This window comes from Macaca nemestrina, chromosome 10, assembly GCF_043159975.1.
Source record: "Macaca nemestrina isolate mMacNem1 chromosome 10, mMacNem.hap1, whole genome shotgun sequence".
Lineage (NCBI taxonomy): Eukaryota > Metazoa > Chordata > Mammalia > Primates > Cercopithecidae > Macaca > Macaca nemestrina.
In genome coordinates, this window is record NC_092134.1 from 141378809 (window position 1) to 141402374 (window position 23566).

At 45.9% G+C, this 23566-nt stretch overlaps 1 protein-coding gene across 1 annotated transcript in view; it reads left to right on the forward strand.

The window, feature by feature from the left end:
• The window catches only part of LOC105484118 (calcium voltage-gated channel auxiliary subunit alpha2delta 4), a 133567-nt gene that overhangs the window by 27834 nt on the left and 82167 nt on the right, over nucleotides 1-23566 (forward strand). The window contains exons 7-17 of the mRNA XM_011745432.3: nucleotides 11009-11069; nucleotides 11705-11855; nucleotides 12039-12113; nucleotides 12984-13073; nucleotides 13179-13292; nucleotides 14060-14138; nucleotides 15400-15533; nucleotides 18520-18597; nucleotides 19379-19459; nucleotides 20026-20100; nucleotides 23392-23478. Coding sequence (XP_011743734.3) covers nucleotides 11009-11069; nucleotides 11705-11855; nucleotides 12039-12113; nucleotides 12984-13073; nucleotides 13179-13292; nucleotides 14060-14138; nucleotides 15400-15533; nucleotides 18520-18597; nucleotides 19379-19459; nucleotides 20026-20100; nucleotides 23392-23478 — 1025 coding nt within the window. The remainder of the gene's footprint in view (nucleotides 1-11008; nucleotides 11070-11704; nucleotides 11856-12038; nucleotides 12114-12983; nucleotides 13074-13178; nucleotides 13293-14059; nucleotides 14139-15399; nucleotides 15534-18519; nucleotides 18598-19378; nucleotides 19460-20025; nucleotides 20101-23391; nucleotides 23479-23566) is intronic.

Below are 23566 nucleotides of genomic sequence, written 5' to 3' on the forward strand. Positions count from 1 at the left end.
TTCAGTTATTTAAAAGTGTGTTTTTAAATTTACAAATATGGAAATGTAGACAAATATTTATATTTACCTTTTTATTCTAAATTTTTAGATCAATTGCTTTGTGGCCCAAGAATTTGGTGCATATAAGGGAAATTAATTTAAATTTATTTTAATGACCTAGTGTGATATCAAGTTTTGTAAATATTCCATATGTGCTTGAGAAGAATATGTGTACTCTCATTGTTGGATGAAAACTTCTATACATGCCATTAGATCAAGCTTGTTAATCGTATTGCTTAAATTTTCTATATCTTTGCTGATTTTATATTTGCTTGATCCTTATGAACTCCTACAACACTTTTTATTTTAATGTGTCTTTTGTCTGATAGTCATAGAGTGACACCAGCATGATCATGGTTGATATTTACCTGATATATACTTTTTCCTTTATCCCTTTATTTTCAAACTTGCTGTCATTTTAGCCATATCTGTTGAAAATAGTTTATAGCTTTTAAATTTTTATCCAAACTGGCAATCTCTTTTACTAGTTAGCAAGTTAAGCATATTTACATTTATTGTGAACATTGGTATATTTCAATGTGCTATCATCTTATTTTTACTGATACATAATATTTGTACATATTGATGGGGAACATGTAATATTTTGTTATATGCATAGAATGTGTAATGATCAAGTCAGGGTATTTCGGGGTGTCCATCACCTGGAGTATTTATCATTTATATGTGTTGGGAACGTTTGAAGTCCTCTCTTCTGACTACTGTGAAATATACAATACATTGCTAACTATAGTCACCCTACTCTGCTATCAAATATTAGAGCTCATTCCTTCTATCTAATTGTATGTTTGTGCCCACTAACCTTCCTCTCTTTATTCCTCCTCCATCCACCCACCACGCACATTTCCCAGACTCTGGTATTTGTCATTCTACTCTCTACCCCCATAAGATCAACTTTTTTAGCTCCCACATATGAATGAGAACACGTAGTGCTTGTCTTGAACTCCTGGCCTCAAGTGATCCTTCTGCTTCAGCCTTCCAAAGTGCTTGGATTACAGGCAAGAGCCACTACTCCCAGCGCAATGTTCGTCTTTCTGTGCCTGGCTTGTTTCACTTAACATAACAACCTCCAGTTCATCCATGTTGCTGCAAGTGGCATTTCATTTTTTATGGCCAAATATTCCATTGTGTGTATATACCACATCTCCTTTATTCGTTTTGATGGACACTTACGTTGATTTTGTATCTTTGCTATTGTGAATAGTGCTGTGATAAACATGCAAGTGCAGGTATACCTTCGATAAACAGATTTCTTTCCCTTTGGCTAAATTCTAGGTCATGGCATCACATGGTAGTTCTATTTTTAGTTTTTTGAGAAATCACCGTATTGTTTTCCATAGTGGCTATACTAATTTACATTCCCACCAATGGCATATGAGTTTCTTTTTCTCTGCATCTTTGCTAGCATCTGTTTGTGTGTGTGTGTGTGTGTGTTTATTAATAGCTATTCTAACTGGGATGAGATGATATATCTTTGTAGTATTGATTTGCATTTCCCTTGTGATTCGTGATATTGAACATTTTTTCATATATCTATTGGCCATTTGTATGTCTTCTTTTGAGAAATGTCTATTCATGTCCTTTGCCCACAGTTCAATGGGATTATTTGTTTTGTTTTGTTTTTACTGTTGAGATGTTTGTGTTTCTTAGATAGTCTGGATATTAGTCCCTTGTCAGATGAATAGTTCGTAAATATTTTCAAATATTTCAAATAATAATCCTCATTCAACAGGTTGTCTCTTCATTGTAAATTGTTTCCTTTGCTGTGCAGAAGCTTTTTAGCTTAATAGAGTCCCATTTGTTTATTTTGTTTTTTGTTGCCTGTGCTTTTGAGGTCTTATCCATAAAATTTCTGTAGAGACCAATGTTCTTAAGTATTTCCCCTACGTTTTCTTCTAGTAGCTTTATAGTTTGGGGATTTGCATTTAAGTTTTTAATCCATTTTGAGTTGATTTTTGTAAATCATGAGAGGTAGGGATCCAGTTTTATTCTTCTGCATATGGAAATTCAGTTTTCCCAGCACCATTTATTGAACAGATTGTTCTTTTCTTATTGTATGTTCTTGGTGCCTTTGTTGAAAATTAGCTGGCTTGAGGTCAGGCATGGTGGCTCACACTTGCAATCTCATCACTTTAGGAGATCAAGGTGGGAGGATGATGTGAGGCCATGAGTTTGAGGCCAGACTGGGCAACATAGTGAGACCCCTATCTCTACAAAAAATTTAAAAATGTAGCCAGGTGTGGTGGCGCACGGCTATCGTCCTAGCTATTTGGAAGGCTGAGGTGGGAGGATTGCTTGAGCCCAGGAGTTCAAGACTGCAGTGAGTCTTGCACACCATTGCACTCCAGCCTGGGTGGCAGAGCAAGACCCTACCACTAAAAACTAATTAATTAAGTAATTAATTTTTAAAAAGAAAATTAGCTGACTGTAAATTTGTGGATTTATTTCTGGGTTCTCTATTCTGTTTCATTGGTCTTTATGTCTGTTTTTATACCAATATCATGCTGTTTGGATTACTATAGCCTTGAAACATACTTTGAAAGTCAGGCAGTGTGATGCCTCCAGCTTTGTTTTTTGTTTTTGTTTTTACTCAGGATTGCTTTAGCTATTCTGGCTTTTTTTTTTTTTCCAGTTTCATATGAATTTTATGATTTTTTTTTCTACTTTTGTGAAAAAATGGCATTGGTATTTTGATAACGATTGCATTAAATCTGTAGATTGCTTTGGGCACTGTGGTCATTTTAATGATATTAATTATCCCAGTCCATAAACATAACATATTTTAATTTGTATCCTCTTCAGTTTTTTTCATCAGTTTTGTAGCTTTCCTTATGCAGGTCTTTCACCTTCTTGGTTAAATTTATTTCTAGGTACTTTTTTGTTAGTTACTGTAAATGAGATTGCCTTCTTGTTTTCTTTCTCAGCTAGTTCATTATTGGCATATAGAAACGCTACTGATTTTTGTATGTTGACTTTATATCCTGTAACTGTACTGAATGTATTTATCAGATCTAAGAGTTTTTTTGGTGGAGTCTTTAGGTTTCCCTAGATATAAGATTATGTCATCTGCAAAGAATAGTTTGACTTCCTCTTTTCCAATTTGGATGCTTTTTATTTATTTCTCTTGCCTGATTGCTCTGGTTAGGACTTCCAATGCTATGTTGAATAGGAGTGGTGAAAGTGGGCATCTTTGTTTTGTTCCAGCTCTTAGAGGAAAGGCTTTCAGCTTTTCCCCATTCAGTATGATGTTACCTGTGGGTTTGTCATACAAGGCCTTTATTATGTTGAGGTATTTTCCTTCTATGCCTAGTTTGCTGTGAGTTTCTAATCATGAAGCAATGCTGAATTTTATCAAATGATTTTTCTTCATCTATGAAGATGATTATATGGTTATTGTCTATCATTCTTTTGATGTGATATATTACTTTTATTGATTTGCATATGTTGAATCATCCTTGCATCCCTGGTATAAATACCACTTGATCATGGCATATTATATTTTTGATGTGCTGTTGGATTTGGCTTGCTAGTATTTTGTTGAGGATTTTTTGCATCTATGGTCATCAGAGATACTACCCTGTAGTTTTATTTTGTTGTTGTTGTGTCTGTACCTGGTTTTGATATTAGAGTAATGCTGGCCTCACAGCATGAGTTAGGGAGAATTCCATCCTTTTCAATATTTTGGAATAACTTGAGGATAATTGGTGTTAGTTCTTTGATAGTTTGGTACAATTTGGCAATGAGTCTATCTGGTCCTAGATTTTCCTTTGTTGGGAGGCTTTTTATTACTGGTTCAATTTTATCATGTGTTATTGGTCTGTTCAGGTTTTCTATGTATTCCAATTCAATCTTGGTAGCTTGTATGTGTCCAGGAATTTATCCATTTCCTCTAGGTTTTCCAGTTTGTCTTAGTGTATAGTTGCTTATAATTGGTCTCTATTTCTATGGTATTCATTGCAATGTATCCTCTTTTCATTTCTGATTTTGTTCATTTGGGTCCTCTCTCTTTATTCTTGGTTAGTCTAGCTAGCAGTTTATTGATTTTATCTTTTTTAAAAATCAACTTTTCATTTTGTTGACCCTTTGTAATTTTTCAGTCTCTATTTTGTTTGTTTCTGTTCTGTTATTTATTATTTTTTTCCATTCACTAATTTTAGGTTTCGTTTGTTCTTGCTTTTGTATTTCCTTGAGGTGCATTATTACATTGTTAGAAATCTTTCTACTTTTTGATGTAAGCACTTAGTGCTACACACTATCCTCTTTATACTGCTTTTACTATATCCCATAAGTTTTGGTATATTGTTTTTCAATTTTCATTTGTTTCAAGTAATTTTTAAATTTCCTCCTTAATTTCTTCCTTGACCCATTGGTCATTCAAGGGCATGTTGCTTAATTTTCATGTATTTGAATAGTTTCTAAAATTTCTCTTGTTATTGATTTCTAGTTTTATTCTATTATAGTCTGAGAAGATACTGAAAATGATTTCAATTATTATTTTTTTTTTTGAGATGAAGTTTTGCTCTGTCATCCAGGCAGAGTGCAGTGGTGTGATCTCTGCACTGCATCCTCCGCCTCCTGGGTTTAGGCAATTCTCTGCCTCAGCCTCCCAAGTAGCTGGGATTACAGGCACCCACCACTACGCCCAGCTAATTTTTTTTTTTTTTTTTTTTAGTGGATATGGGGTTTCACCATCTTACTCAGGCTGATCTTGAGCTCCTGACATCGTGATCCACCTACCTCAGCCTCCCAAAGTGCCGGGATTAATTTACTGAGGCTTGTTTTGTGTCCTAATATACAATCTGTCATGGAGAATGTTTCATGTGCTGGTAAGAATAATGTGCATTCTATGGCTGTCAGATAAAATGTTCTATAAATGCCTAAGTCCATTAAGTGAAATGTGCAGTTTAAATCCAATTTTTTTGGCTAATTTTCTGCCTAAATTATCTACATAATGCTGAGAGTGGGGTGTTGATGTTCCAACTATTATTGTATTGGAGTCTGTCTCTCCCTTTAGATCTAATAATATTTGCCACATGTATCTGGGTGTTCCAGTGTTGGGTGCATATAGGTTTAGAATTGCTATATACTCTTGCTAACTCGATCCCTTTGTCATTGTATAATGACCTTCTTCATCTATTTTTTTCTATATCTGTTTTTGACTTAAAGTTTGTTTTATCTGATAGAAGTATAGCTACTCCTCTTTGCTTTTGGTTTCTCTTTGTGTGGAATATCTTTTTTCTTCCATTTCATTCTGTATATGTCTTTACAGGTGAGATGAGTTTCTTGTAGGCAGCATATAGTTGGTTCATATTTTTTTAAACCATTCAGCCAGTCTATACTTTTTAAATGGAAAGTTTAATCTGTTTACATTCAAGGTTATTATCAATATGTTAGAGCTATTCCTGTCATTGTATTAATTGATTTCTGGCTATTTTTTATATCCTCTGTTCCTTTCTTTTTCTCTTATTGTTTACCATTGTGGTTTGGTAGTTTTCTGTAGAGGTAACATTTGAGTCCTTTCTCTTCCTTATTTGTGTTTGCTCTGCCAGTGAATTTTATATTTTCATGTGTTTTCATGATGGTAGATATTGTCCTTTCTTTTTCAGGATAATTCAAGAATTTCTTGTAGGGCAGGTCTAGTGGTGATAAATTTTTTGTTTATCCTGGAAATACTGTATTTCTCCTTTGTTTATGAGGGACAACTTTGCTGGTTATAGTATCCTTGACTAATAGTTTTTTTCCTTTTCCAAGAAATTTGAATCTATCATCTCATTCTCTCCTGATCTGTAAAGTTTCTGCTGAGAAATCCACTGCTAGTCTCATGGATGTTGTCTTGTAAGTAACTAGACAATTTTCCCTTGCTGTTTTTAGAATTTTCTTTGTCCTTAACTTTTTACAGTTTGACTGCAAGGTACTGTGAAGAAGACCTTTTTGAATTATATCTGTTTGGGGATCTATGAGCTTCTGGTATCCTGATGTCATAATCTCTTGCTAGACTTGGAAAGTTTCCAGCTAGTATTTTGTTAAATAGGCTTTCTATCATTTTGTTTCTTTTGCCTTATGGGACACTAAAAATGTGAACATTTGGCCACTTAATGATGTCCTATATGTCACATAGGCTTTGTTTATTCTTTTTTTAAAGAAAATTTTTGTCTGAGTTATTTCAAAAGACCTGTCTTCAAGTTCTGAAATTCTTTCTGCTGCTTGAGTTATAGTCTATTGTTAACATTTACAAATGTACTTTGTATTTCATTTAATGAATTCTTCAGCTTCAGAATTTGTTTTGTTCTTTGTAAGTATATCTATCTTCTCAGCAAATTTCTCATTCATATCCTGAGTTTTTTATTTCTTTGCATTGCTTTTCTGTATTCTCTTGTATCTCACTGAGCTTCTTTAATATTACTTTAAATTCATTTTCTGCTATTTTATAAACTATTTTTTGATTGGAATCTGTTGCTGAAGAATTATTGTGTTCTTTGGGAGTGTTGTATTTCCTTGCTTTTTCATATTTGTGTCCTTACATTGATATCTGTGCATCTGGTGTAATAGTTGCATCTTCCCATTTTTAAAATTTGCTTTTATATGGGAGGACTTTTTCCTAAAGCTGTATCTATGATATGGTTGGGTAGGACATTTTTACTTTGATCTTAGATGCATGCAGTAGTGTAATCTCCATATGATTTCTTCAGCTGTAAACAGCATCTGTGGTGTCTTGATTTCCTCAGTGGCTTAGGGTGCCATTTTTAGTGGAGGCTGTGGTGAAGTTTTTCTGGGGACAAGGATGCCAGGTGATCCTGTCCTTGGGCCCCAGTTGTGGCAGTGGGCCGAGCATGTGTGTCCTTGGGTCCCAGGGAGGTGTATACTGGCACTGGTGTTAGTGGGTTCAGACAGGCCAATTCTTGGGCCTCCAACTGGCTTGCTCAGGGGACAGTAGTGGTAGTGGTGGGCCAGGCTGCTGGGCAGGATTTCAGGACCCAGAGAAGTGGGTGTGGCAAAGGTGATGCAAGCAGTAGCAGTGGTGGGGCAACCCTCTGCCTCCTAAGTGGTCTGTGCTGCTCTTGGCAGTGGCTGCGATGAGCTGGGCGGTTCAGTCCCCAGGCCTGCAGGTGGCATGTAAGACTGGGTGTGACCTGTGGTGGTAGCAGGAGGTTGAGTGGCCCTGAACTCAGGACCCTGGAGAAGTTCTCAGGTGCCAATGGTGATGGAGTGGGCTGGGCAGTTCCCAGGCCCCAGACAGGATACTGGCACTGGGTGGGGGGAATACAGAGCCAGGTCAGGTGGACTTGTCCCCATGCCCTCTGCTGGTGCATGCAGACACTGGCTGTGGTAGGCAAGGGTGGGGTGATCCCTTGGCCCCTGGTGGAATGCTCGGGTTGGGGCAGCAGTGGCTGTGCTGCAGCCCTGCTACTGGGGAGGGTGAGGTTGCTTTCAGTGGCAGCAGCCAGATGCAGGCAGCTGAGGAGTGCTTGCTTCACTTGTATTTCAGCCCTGTTGGCAGCAGCCCATGGTGCAATGGCTGTACATGGAGGATTTTGTCCTCAGGGTGCATGAAAATTTGTGGTGATTTCACTGCCAAGGGCTGTGGTGTTATTGCCAATAACTCACGCTTCAGCCCTGGTGGCAGCATCCAGCCATGGTGGTGCCTGTGGGAAGGAAATGTCAGTGGGTCTTCAGGGATATGAAGATCCAGAAGCTGTTGGGCCCCCAGGTGTCTGGTGGAGTCTGGACTCTCTATATTGTGCTGTGCTGCTGCTGCTTAGGGATCTGGGAGTGTATGAGATCCAGTGTAAGCTCCGTCTCTGGAGCAATGCCCTCACCCAGGCTCCAAGCAGCTCCCTATGTTAGTCGTAAGGCCTACGAGAGTCTAGAGGCTCTCCTGTGGCTAGGATTGCAGGAATCCATGGTGGGAATGAGGACTTCTGGGGGTCTCTCACTTATCATTTCATTGCATTGAGGAGCCTGGAGAGGCTCCCAGCCAATCCTAACCAAGCAGGGTGACTTGCTTCCATCTCCTTCCTTGCTTTAGGTGTTTCCTGTCACTCTCTGTTGAATTCCAGTGTTCTCTCTTGGATGATCTATTCGAAGTGTGATTATCTACCTGCTATTTTTGTCCTTCTTTGTAGAGGAGGAAAGCACCAGATGCCTCTAGTCAGCCATCTTGAAGCCTATTATCTTATTTTTAAAATTTTTTACTTGTCCTGGTGTTTTTATATTTGCTTTTTCTTCTTTTTTCCTATTTAAGTACTTAACATTTAAATAATAAGTGTCCCTAATATAACTTTTTTTCTATCTAGCAGTTTAGAACTTGTCCCCTTGTTTTTATTCTTTCAGTCATTACCCCTGAAATCTTATCAGGCATATTTAATACAATAACATTTTAAAATTAAGCTGGGAACCTGGTTTGCACCTATAGTTCCAGTTACTTGGGAGGCTGAGGCAGGAGGTTCTCTTGCCTAGGAACTCAGGACCATCCTGGGCAATATAGCAGGATCCCACCTCTAAAAATAAAAAATTAAAATTAAATAATATTTTTACTCTCCTCTCAGTCAGCAAAGGCCTTTAGAACTTTTGTGCTTCCATCTCTTTCTTCTAGACTTCCATTCTATTGTCAATATTTCAAATTTTTCATCCCCACAAATCAGACACACGAGTACTGTTATTTGATATAAACATCGTTTACTTGGAATTAATGACTTATTTACGATTTTATTTCTTCACCATTCCCTCATGCATGTCAGGATGTTTTTCCCAGATCCTTCTCCTTCTTCTTAAAGTAAATCCTCCAGAAGTTCCTTTACAGTGGGGCCTTCAGTATAAACTGCTTCAGATTGTGTTTATCTACAAATGTTTCCTTTTATCCTCATTCTTGAATGATAGTTTTGCTGACAAAGCAATTCTAAATTAATAATTCTATTCGCTCAACATCTGAAAACTGTTTATGCACTGTCTTCTGGCTTTCTTTGATGTTGGGAAAATCTATCAGTTTAACTGCTCTTCTTTTGTAGGTGTTGTGGGCTTTCTGGCTGCCTTTGTGGTGTTTATTTATTTATTTATTTGCCACTGAAGTTCTGCAGTTCCACTACTGTATGTCTATATGTGGATATCTTTTTATTCATCCTGTGTGGGATACACTGTGCTTCCTGGATCTGTAGAATTGCATTTTTAATCAGTTCTAGAATATTTGCCAATATCATCTCTTTAACCATCACCTTTCCTCCATGCTCTCCCTTTTCTCTTTCTGTGACTCCAATCAGATGTGTATTAAACCTTCTCATTCCAGCCTCAGTAGAACTCTAGATACATCCACAAATGTATGCATTTTCTTTTTACCCATGAATAAAGCACTATCCATTTATTTGTTTCAACCTATACATTTTTTCATCTCTGAAAGTTTCATGTTTGCAAAGATGTTTCTCCATTCCTGGTCATTTCTTGCATGTTCTTTGTATTGTGTGTTCTTCGTATTGTGTGTTCTTCTCATATCTACCTTGTTTGTGTTTGGTATTTGGCCATTCCAACATCTGTAATTCTTGAGAAGCCATATCCAGCTCTTAAGGTAGCTCTTGAGTCTGCTGCTTCCCCCTAATAGGGGTCTGCTCTGTATGTATTTGGCAATCTTTGCTTGTGAGGCCATGCTGCTTGTCATCTTTGGAGTCCGGTGAGTCTGAGTTGGGAATCCACAAGAAAATTTGCTTCTGTTTCCACTTGGACTTCAGGGTACCCTTATCCAGGACCTCCAAAGTCCTCTTTGAAGGTTTTGGTTAAGAGTCAGTAATCTCAGACTCAGCTTATCCTCCTCATTGCTGTTCTAAGGATCAAATTCCCCACGACTATGTTACTATAAGAATGCAGCCTCAGGAAATCCCCACCTCCCATGACTGCCTGCAAGACTAGGCCAGACCAGTGGTACTCAAGCTCCCATCACACCACACTCCCATGGCTCTGCTTCCCACCTTCAAGGCTTTGGGTGCTAGCTGACCTCACACTTACGCCTCACCCCTGGGGCTGTGTTCTCATTGGTTTGGTTTTGAAAAGCATGGTCTCTGAAAATCTCTCCTACCTTTGAGAGGCCAGCAATGCCTCAAAGGGTGTATGTCGTCTGAAGTCTAACCACTGTGGAGTAGGAAGGGCCCTTGGAGCTTCTAGACATTCATGATATTGCTACAATCATTTTTTCTATCCCAGTCACAACACGTTGCAATTCTACCTGTTATTTTTACTCTTCTTATTTTAAACCCACTATTCCCAATCATAAAGTCTTTTCAAGCCGAGATTCTATTGTGGATCATGTCAGTGTTTTCTGTGCATCTCTACAAATTTTTTTATTAGGTGAATAGGATAAAAATATACACCAGCATTCTGCTACTGGGTCAACGCAAGATCTTTCATACCCATTCATTTGTCCTTTCATTCAGGTAACAGACATTTATTAAGCATATACTCTGCTGTGTTCTAGGAATACCTGACCTCAAAGAGCCTACAGTCATAGAACCCAATCATTTATCCCATCCCAGCCAACAGGAAGGATCTTGAGTGCTAATGAGCTTAACACCTAGAGGCAAGTGGGTTAGAAGTCAGAGCACTTGTTGTGGACAACATTTTGTCCACAATTTGCTGGATGGTAATGGATGTTAAAATTCACACTTCTCCAAAGCGTCCCCTTCCACTATTTGATATGAGGTTTCGCCTCACAAATGAGTCCCAGGCACCACCTATGTGGGCCTACCTGTGAAATGACCCCCAGCTCTGCATCTGGGCAGTTTGGCTGGCAGATGTCTCCTTGCCAGCTTGTCTCAGTCTACAGGGCATGTCCCAGCGGTCCCCACCCTGTTCCCTAGCTCCAAAGCTGTTCTGCCCTGGGGATTGTGGCCATCCTGGGGGTCCACACCCAGCCAGGGGATCTGGGGCAGCCTCACTAAGCTAGTAAAAGAATGAGTCTTCATTCCCCCAGGTATAAAATGGACACCTGATGAGAATGGAGTCATTACCTTTGACTGCCGAAACCGCGGCTGGTAAGAGCTCATAGGGGATAGGTCTGCAGCCCGGGTATTTATCTCATAGCTTTTGGGTTTTGCCTCGTCCTCCTCCACTCCCACCCCCTCCCCGACCACCACTCAAGGGCCTTGGGTGTACAGAACCCAAACCAGACACAAGAACAGGAAGAGCACCAGCATTCCTCCCTTCCCTCTGCAACTGCCTTGCTCCAGGACTGATCATATGCCTTTCTCAACCTAAACCTCCTTCCAGGACACCGAGCTGTCTCCACATCCACGTTTTGTTAGGCTGTCCTCTCTTTCAACACCCCTTTTTTGGCAAGTTTCTAACAGAATCTGAAGCCCAGCTCTTTCCCTTTCTGCTGCCAGCCCCTCAGGGACCCTGGTTGGTCTAAATCAAAAGGGACAAGGGTTACCTCCAGGGCTTGACCTGGCCGGTTAGGTGGGCACATCCCCAACCACTGACGCTCCGGACGGCTCCAGAACTGTGTCGAGTGGTTGTGAAACATGTAAAATCTGCCATAGGTGGGTTGCCCTGAACTTTGGGTGGGCTTGAGCCAGCATCTGAATAGAAATAACTGCAGACCTTGGTCAGGTATTGGTTCTGGCTTTGGTTTTCCCATCTTGGGCATGTCCCTTTCTTTCTTCTGCAGGTACATTCAAGCTGCTACTTCTCCCAAGGACATAGTGATTTTGGTGGATGTGAGTGGCAGTATGAAGGGGCTGAGGATGACTATTGCCAAGCACACCATCACCACCATCTTGGACACCCTGGGGGAGAATGACTTTGTTAATATCATTGCGGTAAATGTGCCTTCCTGTTCTAGAATAGCTCTCACTTGCTCTAGAAATCATACACAGGTGCCAAGGTGACCCACAGCCCCTGACCACCCTGTGACCTGCATGAGTGTGTTTGCTGGGCCTGGACTTTGCAAACTGATGCTGTTTATTCTCCCCCCACCTTCCCTCGCCTCACTGCAACTGCAGTACAATGACTACGTCCATTACATCGAGCCTTGTTTTAAAGGGATCCTCGTCCAGGCGGACCGAGACAATCGAGAGGTGAGTGTCCACTGTGGCCTGATACTAACAAGCCCCTGCTCGTGTCTGGATGGTGGGCGATTGTCTCTGCAGACTGTGTCTGTGGCCCCTTTCGCTTATTCCCATGGCACCTGGAATGAGAGCAGAGCATGTTACCCATGCAAACAACCAGAGAACCGCGCTGTAAACACGCTGCTACTTATCAGAGCAAACAGTAAGCAGATAGAGACCTCACACCAAACGGAACCTTCCTTATTCAGGACTGGTTTTTCACCCTGTGGATTATGTAGGTCTCCATTTCCCCTTTGGCCTCCCACCTGGGCCTTTCCATTATGTCAGTTTTCATGAGAAGCTTCCCTGAAAGGAGGACAAATTTAAATCCATTATCATCCTTTTTCTCTGGTAAAAGACAAAGGAGGAGAGGACATGGCAATAAATTTTTAAGGAGAGCTTTTGCACATCATAGATTCCTCCCTCTGTGATGGGGGAGTTGGGGTTTGAGTTCCTCTTGAAGCCGGGCCTCCGCCCTGGGCACCTCCACACTTTCTACTGTGAAGTGCGCACCCCTGGGCTGTGGGCTGCGGGCTGTGGTCTGGGAGCCGAGGTTACCCTGCCTCCATCCCAGGACCGTCCTCCCCCCATACTCAGCTTCATACTTGGCATTTCCCGCCAATAGTGGCCATGGATTTGTACCAAGTCATTCACCCTCTCTGTTTATCCTGGGGACATTTGAGAAACACCTATTGTAGAGGACCAGTCCATGAACTTAGCTGCATCATGGAGACACAGGCCTCTGATGGCCCGAAACAGCCTCCTAAATTAACACCAAACATGAAGCTCCACTGGCCCACTCAACCCCCTGATGCTCCTCTAATGTCTCACCCATGACAGCATTTCAAACTGCTGGTGGAGGAGCTGATGGTCAAAGGTGTGGGGGTCGTGGACCAAGCCCTGAGAGAGGCCTTCCAGATCCTGAAGCAGGTGCCCGCTATAATGAGGCCTGGGAGGGAAGGACTGGGAGGAAGGGGGCAGGTGGGGGGAGGCAGGCTTGGCCTGTGGTCACGGGCACTCCTCTTCCCTACACAGTTCCAAGAGGCCAAGCAAGGAAGCCTCTGCAACCAGGCCGTCATGCTGATCAGTGACGGTGCCGTGGAGGACTACGAGCCGGTGTTTGAGAAGTATAACTGGCCAGACTGTAAGGTGACCCTCCCACGGGCGTCTGGGGAGAAAAAAAAGCTTCTCCTTCTGCCATGGATGGGATCACCAGCAGGGCCCCTAAAAGGATGGCCCCCATGCAAATCTGCCTTCCTATTAGAGCCATTCTTGCTTTCAGATACATTTTAATTGGGTGTTCCAAAATTATGACGACCCGAGACACAGAGGCCTGATGTAGGAGGTTTGGGGTGAGGGACCAGAATATGGTTTGGGGACATCAGAACTGCCAGGCTGGGCCAGGCGCGGTGGCTCACGCCTATAATCCCAGCACTTTGGGAGGCTGAGGTGGGCAGATCACGAGGTCAGGAGATCGAGACCATCCTGGCTAACATGGTGAAACCCCGTCTCTACTAAAAAATACAAAAAATTAGCCAGGCTTGGTGGCAGGCGCCTGTAGTCCCAGCTACTCAGGAGGCTGAGGCAGGAGAATGGCGTGAACCCGGGAGGCGGAGCTTGCAGTGAGCCGAGATTGCACCACTGCACTCCAGTCTGGGCGATAGAGCGAGACTTCATCTCAAAAAAAAAAAAAAAAAAGACCTGCCAGGCTGTAAACCTCAGCCTTGCACCTACTCCGCAGTCCCCATGGCCCTGGGGGAGTTGTGTTGTGTTGCTGCCTGGGCCTCGGGGGTGAGATTGGAGAACCCCAAGACTGATAAGCACTCGGCCCAACATCTAGGACTCACATAAACCATGTTAGCATTACTTACGGCCAGGAATTTTGCTGCTGAGTGCATCTGTGTCTTGTGGGTTAGGTCCGAGTTTTCACTTACCTCATTGGGAGAGAAGTGTCTTTTGCTGACCGCATGAAGTGGATCGCATGCAACAACAAAGGTGAGTGCCGGGCCGGCAGGTGCCTTCCCACCTGTGCCTGAGCACGGGGCACAGGGTGACCCAGCCTTGGAGGTGCTGAGCCTGTGCTTCCCCGTGGCCCCTAAGAGGAGCAGCGTTACGTCAAGAACTATAGCCTCAGTCCCTCCTTCGTATTTGGAAAAAGCAAGGTGAGACAATGTCAGCTCCATCTCCATCCTGCCCCCATTCTTTCTGTCAGCAAATTAAGGCATAGACTCTGGTTCTGGTTCTGCTCCCAGACAAAAAGCAGAGAGTCACTGTTTCCTTTGGAATAATGTTTTGTGTGTGAATGGTCCTCATCTATCTCTGACCAGACCCCATTGATTCAACAAAAATTCACTGAGCATCCACTATGCACCTGGCACGATTTCCAGGCACCAGGGGACCAAGAGGGATCAGGATGGACTCAGGGTCAGTCTGCCTCTTGGTATTGTCCAGCAGGGAGACACACGAGTAAACCACCACCCACGATACAGCCTGAAATGAGCTTTGATGGTGGAGACACAGACTATTCAGGGTGCTGGGGGGGGCCATGGGGGAGGCACTCTCCAAGTCAGTGGGGCAACTGGAAGGGTGTTCCAGGCAGAGGGAACGGTGTGTTCAAAGGGTCTGAGACCTGCTGGGAGCGGACAGTCGCTGCATCTCACTGGTAAGGGGGATGAACATGGTGGGAGGTGGGGGCCAGAAGAGCAGAGAGGCCATTCACAGCTTTCTGCACAATCTGCTCTTTGGAGTGTCACCATGGCTCCAGGGAAGAGGCTGTAACACCCACCCCACAACCTGAGCAAGGACAAGGACCAGAAGAAGGAGGAGCGGAGAGGCAGAAGTCTCTGCCTCTGATTGGGTTCCCTGAACACAGACCTAAGAATGACAGAAGAAGGCTTACGGGGCACTCTCAGGAGATGCTCCTGTGAGGAAGTGGGGAGGGCGGGGCTGGGAGAGGGAGAAGCCGACCCCCAGTGCCCTTGCATCAGGCCCTGCTGCTCCTGCGCGGAGCTCTGGGTGGGAGAGAGCCCCTCAGAGGTCTTCCAGGGTGAGGCAGGGTGAACCTTGGCCTCCCACTGGCCTGCGGCTGCCCCTGGGTAAAGGACACAACTGGGGGAAAGCAGCTCCCTGCGCCCCGGGCCAGTTTCCAGAGAGGATTCGGCTGTGAGCCATCAGCAGCCGGGGAGGGTGCAGGCCCTGGCGAGGAGTTCCCAGGGCAGCCCTGCCTTCCACACCCACGCGGCCCTCCCCACCGCAGGCTACTACACGCAGATCTCAACGCTGGCGGACACCCAGGAGAACGTGATGGAATACCTGCACGTGCTCAGTCGCCCCATGGTCATCAACCACGACCACGACATCATCTGGACAGAGGCCTACATGGACAGCAAGGTGAGCCTGGCAGCAGCTCCCAGCTAGAGAAGCCGATCCCAGAGTTAGGGACCCCAGGGAGCAAGAAGTGACTTCCTGGCTCAGGAGAAGGGGTGGGCCTAGTACCTTAGGGAACATTAAGAAGGGTGGATGAAGCTGCTTTTCCTCCTCTTTTCCTGACAGCCCTTGGCCCACTAATGGGGCCGCTGCCCATATGCTGCCCCAGACCCCCAGCAGACCTGCCCAGGGTGCTCTCCACGGACAGGGTCCCTGCTCCAAAGTTGTTCCTCCCTCCTCCCCCACAGTCCTCCCCTCCCTCATCATCCCTGTCTCCCACCCACCCGGGGGAGAAAGGGGTCAGACCAAGAATCCACCATCCCACAGCTGGAACACATGTTCTCCCTTCCTGGGTCCCTGCATTTTCAAAGGACTACAGGCAGCAATGACTTGCACAAAAGAATGAACATCAAAGGGAGAGCTTCAGATGGGACCTTTTTGGGGAAGGGAGACAGTTCTACCACTTCTCAAATCCCCATCACATAGGCAGCCGCCTGCTTCAGTGATGATGTATCAGGCTGGGCTCTAGAGAGACCCAAAAAGAGTGGCTTAAATAAGATAGAAGTGAATGTCGGCCTTGGGTAAACAAAGCCCAGAGCTGACCGCAAGCTCTCTGGTCGTCAGGGGCCCAGGCTCCTCCCTGCCATCCCCTTTGCTGTCCCAGGGATGTGACCCTCATCCTTGTGCTCAGGAGGCTGGCGGAACATGAATCAAATGAAACCACATTTAAGCATCAGGCTGTGGAAGTGGCAGCAGGATGCTTCGCCCCTGTGAGGGAAACTTGCAGGGACTCGTGCCAGAACCCGGAACTCACCTCTCACTGGCCAGAACTTAGTCCCCATGCTGACAAAAAGGCTGGGAATGCAACGGCCAGTTTTCTTCAGACTTGCTCTATGTCCGAAGGCAGTGGCATGCTTACCTCCACCTGTTAATAGTAGACAAAAGCCATCTGGCCAAGTTTGGGATGAAAAGCTCATTAATCTACTTTACAGGGGCTCAGCCAACAAGGCCATGCCCAGCACATGTCATCCGACCGTCACCAACTGCTGCGGAGAAGGGACGAGCTGGCTGCCTCTGGGCAGGGCTCTCCCTTCCTTGGCCAAGTGTTTGTAGGGCCCTGTGTGTCCAGGTTCGATGAGAGAGAGGTGGGTGGGGAGAAGGAGGACAGCAGGAGGGGATCTTCTCTGAGCTGTCTTCCCGTGACCGCTGGCACCTGTGCTTCCTCTCCATCACCTGTGCATTCATCTGCCTGCCAGGAGCCAGCCCAGCAGGAGGGGCCAGGGCTCCGGTGCTCTGTGTGGCCTCCCTTGCCTGGGAGTGTTGTGGTCATGCCACGGGAGCTGGAGAGCGAAGGCTTTCGGAACCCTGAAATCCAATGAGAGAAGCTGGGCTCAGGCCATTCCTGCTGAAGGTGGCCTGGAGTGTTGGGTGTGAGTTTGGCAGAAGGTGGGTAGAGGCAACCCCGGCTTCCCTGTGTGCTGTCACTGATGTCAGACGGGTGGTGCTGGGACGTCCTTCGCCTTCCATGGACAGCCTGACCTTCGGGCGCTCTCTTACCTCCACGCACACAGACGAGGCCACAGTTCACGGTCTGATCTTCACTTTTACATCTGTCCCTTTTACACCTGTCTCCCGAGGTGTCCCTCAGTGAGAACCACCCCTGCAGCCAGTCCCTACATCTCCTCTGTCTTCCTCCTTCCCTCTCCTGTCCCTGACTTAGGAGTCCCTGAAGTTAAGAGTCACCTGCAGATCTCCCGGACCCACCTCGGAACCCTCTGAGAGGAGGATGTCACTCCCCTGAGCCCAGGGCAGGTGTCTGCCCTCCCAAGTGTGTCCAGAAACACGAGTGCAGGGACGGCTGTGAATGGACCCTGCCCAGGCTGAGACATGTCCTAGGGAGAGCAGGCCACAGGGGCCTCCAAGAGCCTGGGAGCTGCTTCCTGGGAGCCAGGGACAAGCTGGCTTCATGCACTCCTCACTCAAGAAGGAGAATGGAAAGCCCTCATGTAGCCCATGGAGATGTGTCCAAGCTCAGAAAACAATTAGATGTCATCGTGGTTCACTCTCAGAAAGCCTTACTTCTAACTCTAAATTGAAAACTCAGATGAGGCGAGAAAAAGAGACATGGTGGCCAAAATGTGCTTCCTTCTCCAAGAAAGTCAACTGTGGACTTCCAAGACTCAGCAATCTCCTTTAGTTGATCTCATCCAAGGTCGGACTTACGATACCTCTCTTCCCACATGCTTGTCGGAATCCTACCTTTGTTATAAACTGGGGCACATGTGCAGAGCCCCTTTCAAATAACTGGAGGAGCCAGCACGGCGAGCCTAGGCAGTCAGGGTGGACAGCCATCTAGAGGTTGGCAAGGGTTCTGGCTCTGGTGTTGCGAGTGGAGACCATGTGGGTCTGACCGATGTGCTAGGGATGGCCCTGAGGGCCACTACAGCTACACCACAGCCTGCCCTTGCGCTGCGGTTCCTCGGGGTGTGCTTGTGTTTCTGGGTAGCTCTGGGTCAATGTCCTCCCTCTCACCTGTAGCAACCTTGAGTCCATATCAGAGGTTTCTGGAAAGCTGGTGCTGTGCAAAGCCTCTCTGTTTCTGGGTGGGTGCAGATAGGCCTGTTTCCTGGGTTCGCGCTCAACACTCGGCCTGGGCCTCCCTGAGACAAGAGAGCTTAGTGAAGGTGCTTGGGGCTGGGTCATGGGGCTCAGGGCCCTGCTGAATGACATCAGCCTGGTCCTCCCCTCCAGTCCACCTCTGGCCCCCAGCATTCCTGCCAACTCTCCTTTTGCAGAGAAACCCTCATTTGGGATTTCCTCCTTCCTGTGGGAAGGTGACTCTGGATAATTGATGCAGTGACCGTGGGTTCTCTGCACTGGGTGCTCTGAGTACGGCAAACCAGTGGCCCTAGGCTACAGCTTCTGACCCCTGTTCTCCCCTCCCTGACAGCTCCTCAGCTCGCAGGCTCAGAGCCTGATGCTACTCACCACTGTGGCCATGCCAGTCTTCAGCAAGAAGAACGAAACGGTGAGTGGCTGCTCCTAGAGAGGTTGTAGCAGGGATTAGAACCTGGGGCCTCAATGGCATCTTCAGACCGGTGATTCTTGACTTGGCTGTGCCTCTGAGCCACCTTGGGAGGGTTTGAATGCAGATTTCCAGGCCTGTCCCAGAGTAGCTACCCCAAACTCTCCTGGTTGGAGGTGGTCTGGGGGTCTGTGATTTTCTATGGCTTCTCCAGTGACTCTGCTCGCTGGCTGGGAGTCGTTTTGCTGCTCTGCAGTTGGGACCCCTGCCTTGGGTAAGTAAGGCTGGCGGGTTGCCTGCCAGCCTTCCTGCAAAGCCATGCTTAATCTGCCAGGTTGTACAGACTCTAACTTGTCTGTAAAGGCCTCTGGTGAGGGGATTTCTCGAGCCTTCCATCCTCCATCTGGTCAGGAAATGTTTCATTTCCCCCCGTGTTTCAGGCCCCATATGCTTCAGAGCATCCATGAATTATGGTCCCTAAGATCCCAACAACTTCACCCTCTGCCGTGAAGATTAATATTTCATTTAACTTTGGATTCCATTTAAATATTACAACTTAAATATTAATGCCGGGTATTAATCTTCCTGGTAGCTGGTTTTGCTCCCGGGACCTTGTCTGATAGAGTCCGGATTTTTATTCCCAGCCTAGAATCTAACTGCAGAGGAAGAACCACTTAAAGCTTAAGTGGCTTCCTCTTCCAAGCTCTGGACAGGCCCAGGATCCAGTCTAACCTTGTGAACAGGGAAGTTGGGTCTCCCCCATTCCTTGTGTCTTTCCTTCCAGCGATCCCATGGCATTCTCCTGGGTGTGGTGGGCTCAGATGTGGCCCTGAGAGAGCTGATGAAGCTGGCGCCCCGGTACAAGGTGAGCCTGGGTCTGTTCCCTGTGGGGATCACAGGTTCCCCAGGAGCAAACTCCCTCCCCCGTGACGAGAGCCTCTCTCCAGGCAAGCCAAGCCCAGAGCTGGGATAGGGCCTCTCTGTCACCGCCCAAGAAGCGCAGGTGCTGAGCACGGGAGCAGCAACGCGTGCCCCTGGGTCCCTTTCCCACCACGAACTATGACTTGCACTGTGGCCTTCAGTAAGTCCTTTCCCTGCCCAGTGTCTCAGTTTCTCAGTCTGCTCCTCCATGCCACACAGTCCTGCTGTGAGTGTGAGTGAGATTACATCATCGAAGCACCCAGAACATGTGGTGGGAAAGAAGTCGGTGATAATATGTATTATGATGGTTGCTATAAACAGTCAAGTTTGGAAAGGACTCCTCAATCAATGGATGGAAGCATGGCACTGGCTCAGTTGTGTTCCTATTGAAAACACTCACTGCTGTGAGCTGCCGTCTTCCACTGTCCTGTGGCCCCCAAACCCCTGCCCAACTCCAGATGCCCAGCACAAACAGCAGACCTAATGCCCCTCCACCCTGGACTCTGGCAGCTTGGAGTGCACGGATACGCCTTTCTGAACACCAACAATGGCTACATTCTCTCCCATCCTGACCTCCGACCCCTGGTAGGTACAGACCTTCTTTGCCTTGGGATCCTCACTGTATGGGATTTGGGGGTAATTCACAAAAACGATTAAAACAACAAACACACATTGGGCTCCATTTAGGAACCCAGTGGGTAATATGAGAAAAAAAAATGTATTCGAGTCATGGTCCCTGTTTTCAAGTTGTTTGGAATCTATCAGAAGAGACAAGGCAAAACCATGTGAAATGACTGATGAGTGGGCCAGAGAACACGTAATGAAGTGTGCAGTTTTGAGGCTGAAGAGCCCACAGGGCCATTAGTCACATCTGCTTGGAGTCTCCCAGACTGGGGGCCTGTGAAGTTGGGTGAACAAGGAGCTAACCATAGAAATAGCAGGGAGCCCTCTCCTGAGCAGCACAGCTTCGGATGCGTTCCTGAGTGCTCCTGGCCCTCCCAGGCCTCTCCACCCTGACACAGAGGCGGGGTGTTTTCACATGAGTTCCACTGAGCATCTGATGGCTGAGGAAGAAAGTTGCATTGTCTTATCTGAAAGCTCTGCCTTCAGGGTCAAGGAGCTAGTCATGCACTCAAGCACTATGCAGCAATAATGACCTCAGCTCTCAATGTGATTGTTGGGATGGAGGGAGCTGAAGTTCTAGGAGAATCGTAACCCTTTGCCCTCTACCAGTCTTGTGGTAAATAACAGATGGCAACTGAAGACAGACAGCAGACCGCCTTCCAGAGAACTTAGGGTCTCATCTGCCCAGGTGTCATTCGGAGAGGTCAGTCTAAGCCACATTCCATTCATTCCACTTGGTTCAAATAGACACTGAATATCTGAAAGGCAATGATTAACTATTTAAGGCAAATTCTAAGGGTTCTGAATAGAGAGAGATCGGGGCACACTGGAAGCCACTCTGTTCACACTGTCTTCCAATTCAGGCTCTGCTGGGCAAGCATCTGAACCCATAACACGTCACTCCCTTGTACCAAGGGGTTCTGTGGGGGGCAGCCCCAGTGCCAGCAAAATGACTCACTAAGGAAATAATATGCTGATTCTGGAACTGACTTGTAGGATTGAGGGGTACTGATCAGAAACTGCCTGTCATCATCTATGTACTCTAGATGAATATAAGGCTTCAACCAGTTGATTGAGTGTGAACCTCCTCGTGCCTGACCTCATGATGCTGTGAAGAACGCTATAAACCGAGGCTTATACTCTAATTAGGAAAACCAGACTTACACAAATGAAACAATTAGGGAATAATACCACACAGAACACTATGACACAACAAAAGATACAGTAAAGCCAATGTAATGAGTTATCTGAGGAAAGCACTATCAGGAAAACAATAGTTATGTTTGAAAAAGAAAAAATCAGGAGGATATGCCCAGTAATAAATGAAAAGAGCCATCCCATTGGACTGAAATCTTTCTATGTCAGTGCCCCATGTAGGAGTATTTAATGGAGTAGAATTGTGTTTTGTTTGTTTGTTTGTTTGTTTTTGAGATGGCGTCTCGCTCTGTCGCCCAGGCTGGAGTGCAGTGGCTGGATCTCAGCTCACTGCAAGCTCCGCCTCCCGGGTTTATGCCATTCTCCTGCCTCAGCCTCCCAAGTAGCTGGGACTACAGGCGCCTGCCACCTCGCCCGGCTAATTTTTTTGTGTTTTTAGTAGAGATGGGGTTTCACCATGTTAGCCAGGATGGTCTCGATCTCCTGAGCTCGTGATCCGCCCGTCTCGGCCTCGCAAAGTGCTGGGATTACAGGCGTGAGCCACCACGCCCGGCTGAATTGTGGTTTTAAAGTGAGGAGCTACAGATGATCTTCAGGCTTTGTCAGGATTTAGGAGATGGCAATGGAATGCTGAGCACCACCCAAAGGAAACAGATCCCATGTAAAAGAGGGCAGGGCAGGGCTGTTTGATGAGTGTGGTCATTAATAAGATCAAGAAGCATGATCCAGGCATGGGAAAGGCGGAAAAGAGGGGAAAGGGGACCCTACAGATCCCCTGAACAGGCAAGAAATCAGCATGATACTTCCCCGAAAAAAGCAAGCAAACAAAAAACTGGCAGAAGCAAGATACACAGTGACAGGGGACCGGAGCTGTCCAGGCATCTGCTGGGGGCCTCATTTGGCTCAAAGCAGACGTGCTAATTAATCCTTAATTTGCCTCAATGATAAACTATCCTCTTTCCTTTTTTGGTTGGGGTTAATAAACTAAACCTGGGAAGTGCTGCAGACCTAATCATAGATAACTTGATGACATCTGTCTTGGCTTCAGAGAGAGAGAAATCAGGGCCAGAAAATAATAACACTCAGCATGTTGATTAATGGCTGTATGTCAAGTTGAAGGGAGGTCTTTATTAAGCACTGATCTGTCCTTGTCTCCGTCCCATTCAAATATTTTATCACTAAGATGAAAATGCAGAAGGCAGATGCCATAGAGTCTGGAAGGTATGGTTAATACATTAAATGAGAAAATTAGTATTCAGAAAGCATTCTTCTAAAACAATGGGCTGAAACTAGCAAGATGAAATGTATTAGGGATGCATGGAGAGCTCTGGAAACACTCAGTGCCCAAGCACACGATTGTGAAGAGGGATCTGACGGTGTGTCCCATGAGGAAGACCAAGGGGACCGAACTGTCTGAAATCTCTGCCTGAACTGCCAGGTCTGTGTGGCTGGCCAGGAAGACAGCAGAAACGCAGGCAGCAGTCAGGCCCCCTGACGCCTTAGTCCACAGATCACAGCCCACGCCACACTGGTCAGACCCCATTTGGAAGGTTGGCTTTTGTCACGGGAACTCCATTTTGAGAGTGACATTGAAGACAAAGTAGAGCATATTCAGAGGGAGCTGAGGCATCTGCACAGCGGGCAAACTCAGTTGGAGCAGTGCAGTCTTAGGCGTGACAAGTACCTTTGGAAATCCCAAGGGCTGTCAGGTGGAACGTGTTCTATGCAGCTCCAGGGGAAAGAAGGAAGATCAGTGGGTGGAGTCACAGGGAGATGGATTTCAGCTTTGTATGAGGAGGAACTTTCTAACAGTTAGGGCTGTCCAAAGCTCCAACAAGCTGACCCATGAGATAGGGAGCTCCCTGCCATGGGGAAGATTCACTCAGAGGCCATGAGACCATCTGTCATAGATGTCCATAAGGGGAGCTCTGTATCAGGTGGAAGTTTGCCCAGATAACCGTAAGTAATTACTGGATTGATTGATTTCTAAGGAATCCTTTGCTTTTATGAATATACCTGAAAGGCTTTGTAGAAGAGATAAACTTGAGCAGGTCGTACACTAACCGCATGTTTTTCTTCCTAACATGCCCACTCCAGTACAGAGAGGGGAAGAAACTAAAACCCAAACCTAACTACAACAGTGTGGATCTCTCCGAAGTGGAGTGGGAAGACCAGGCTGAATCTGTGAGTGGGGAAAATAGGGGGAAGGGAAGCTAGTTTAGCTCTACATCCAACTAAATATATTGGTCAGCTGTGTGGCTGTGAGCCTTGA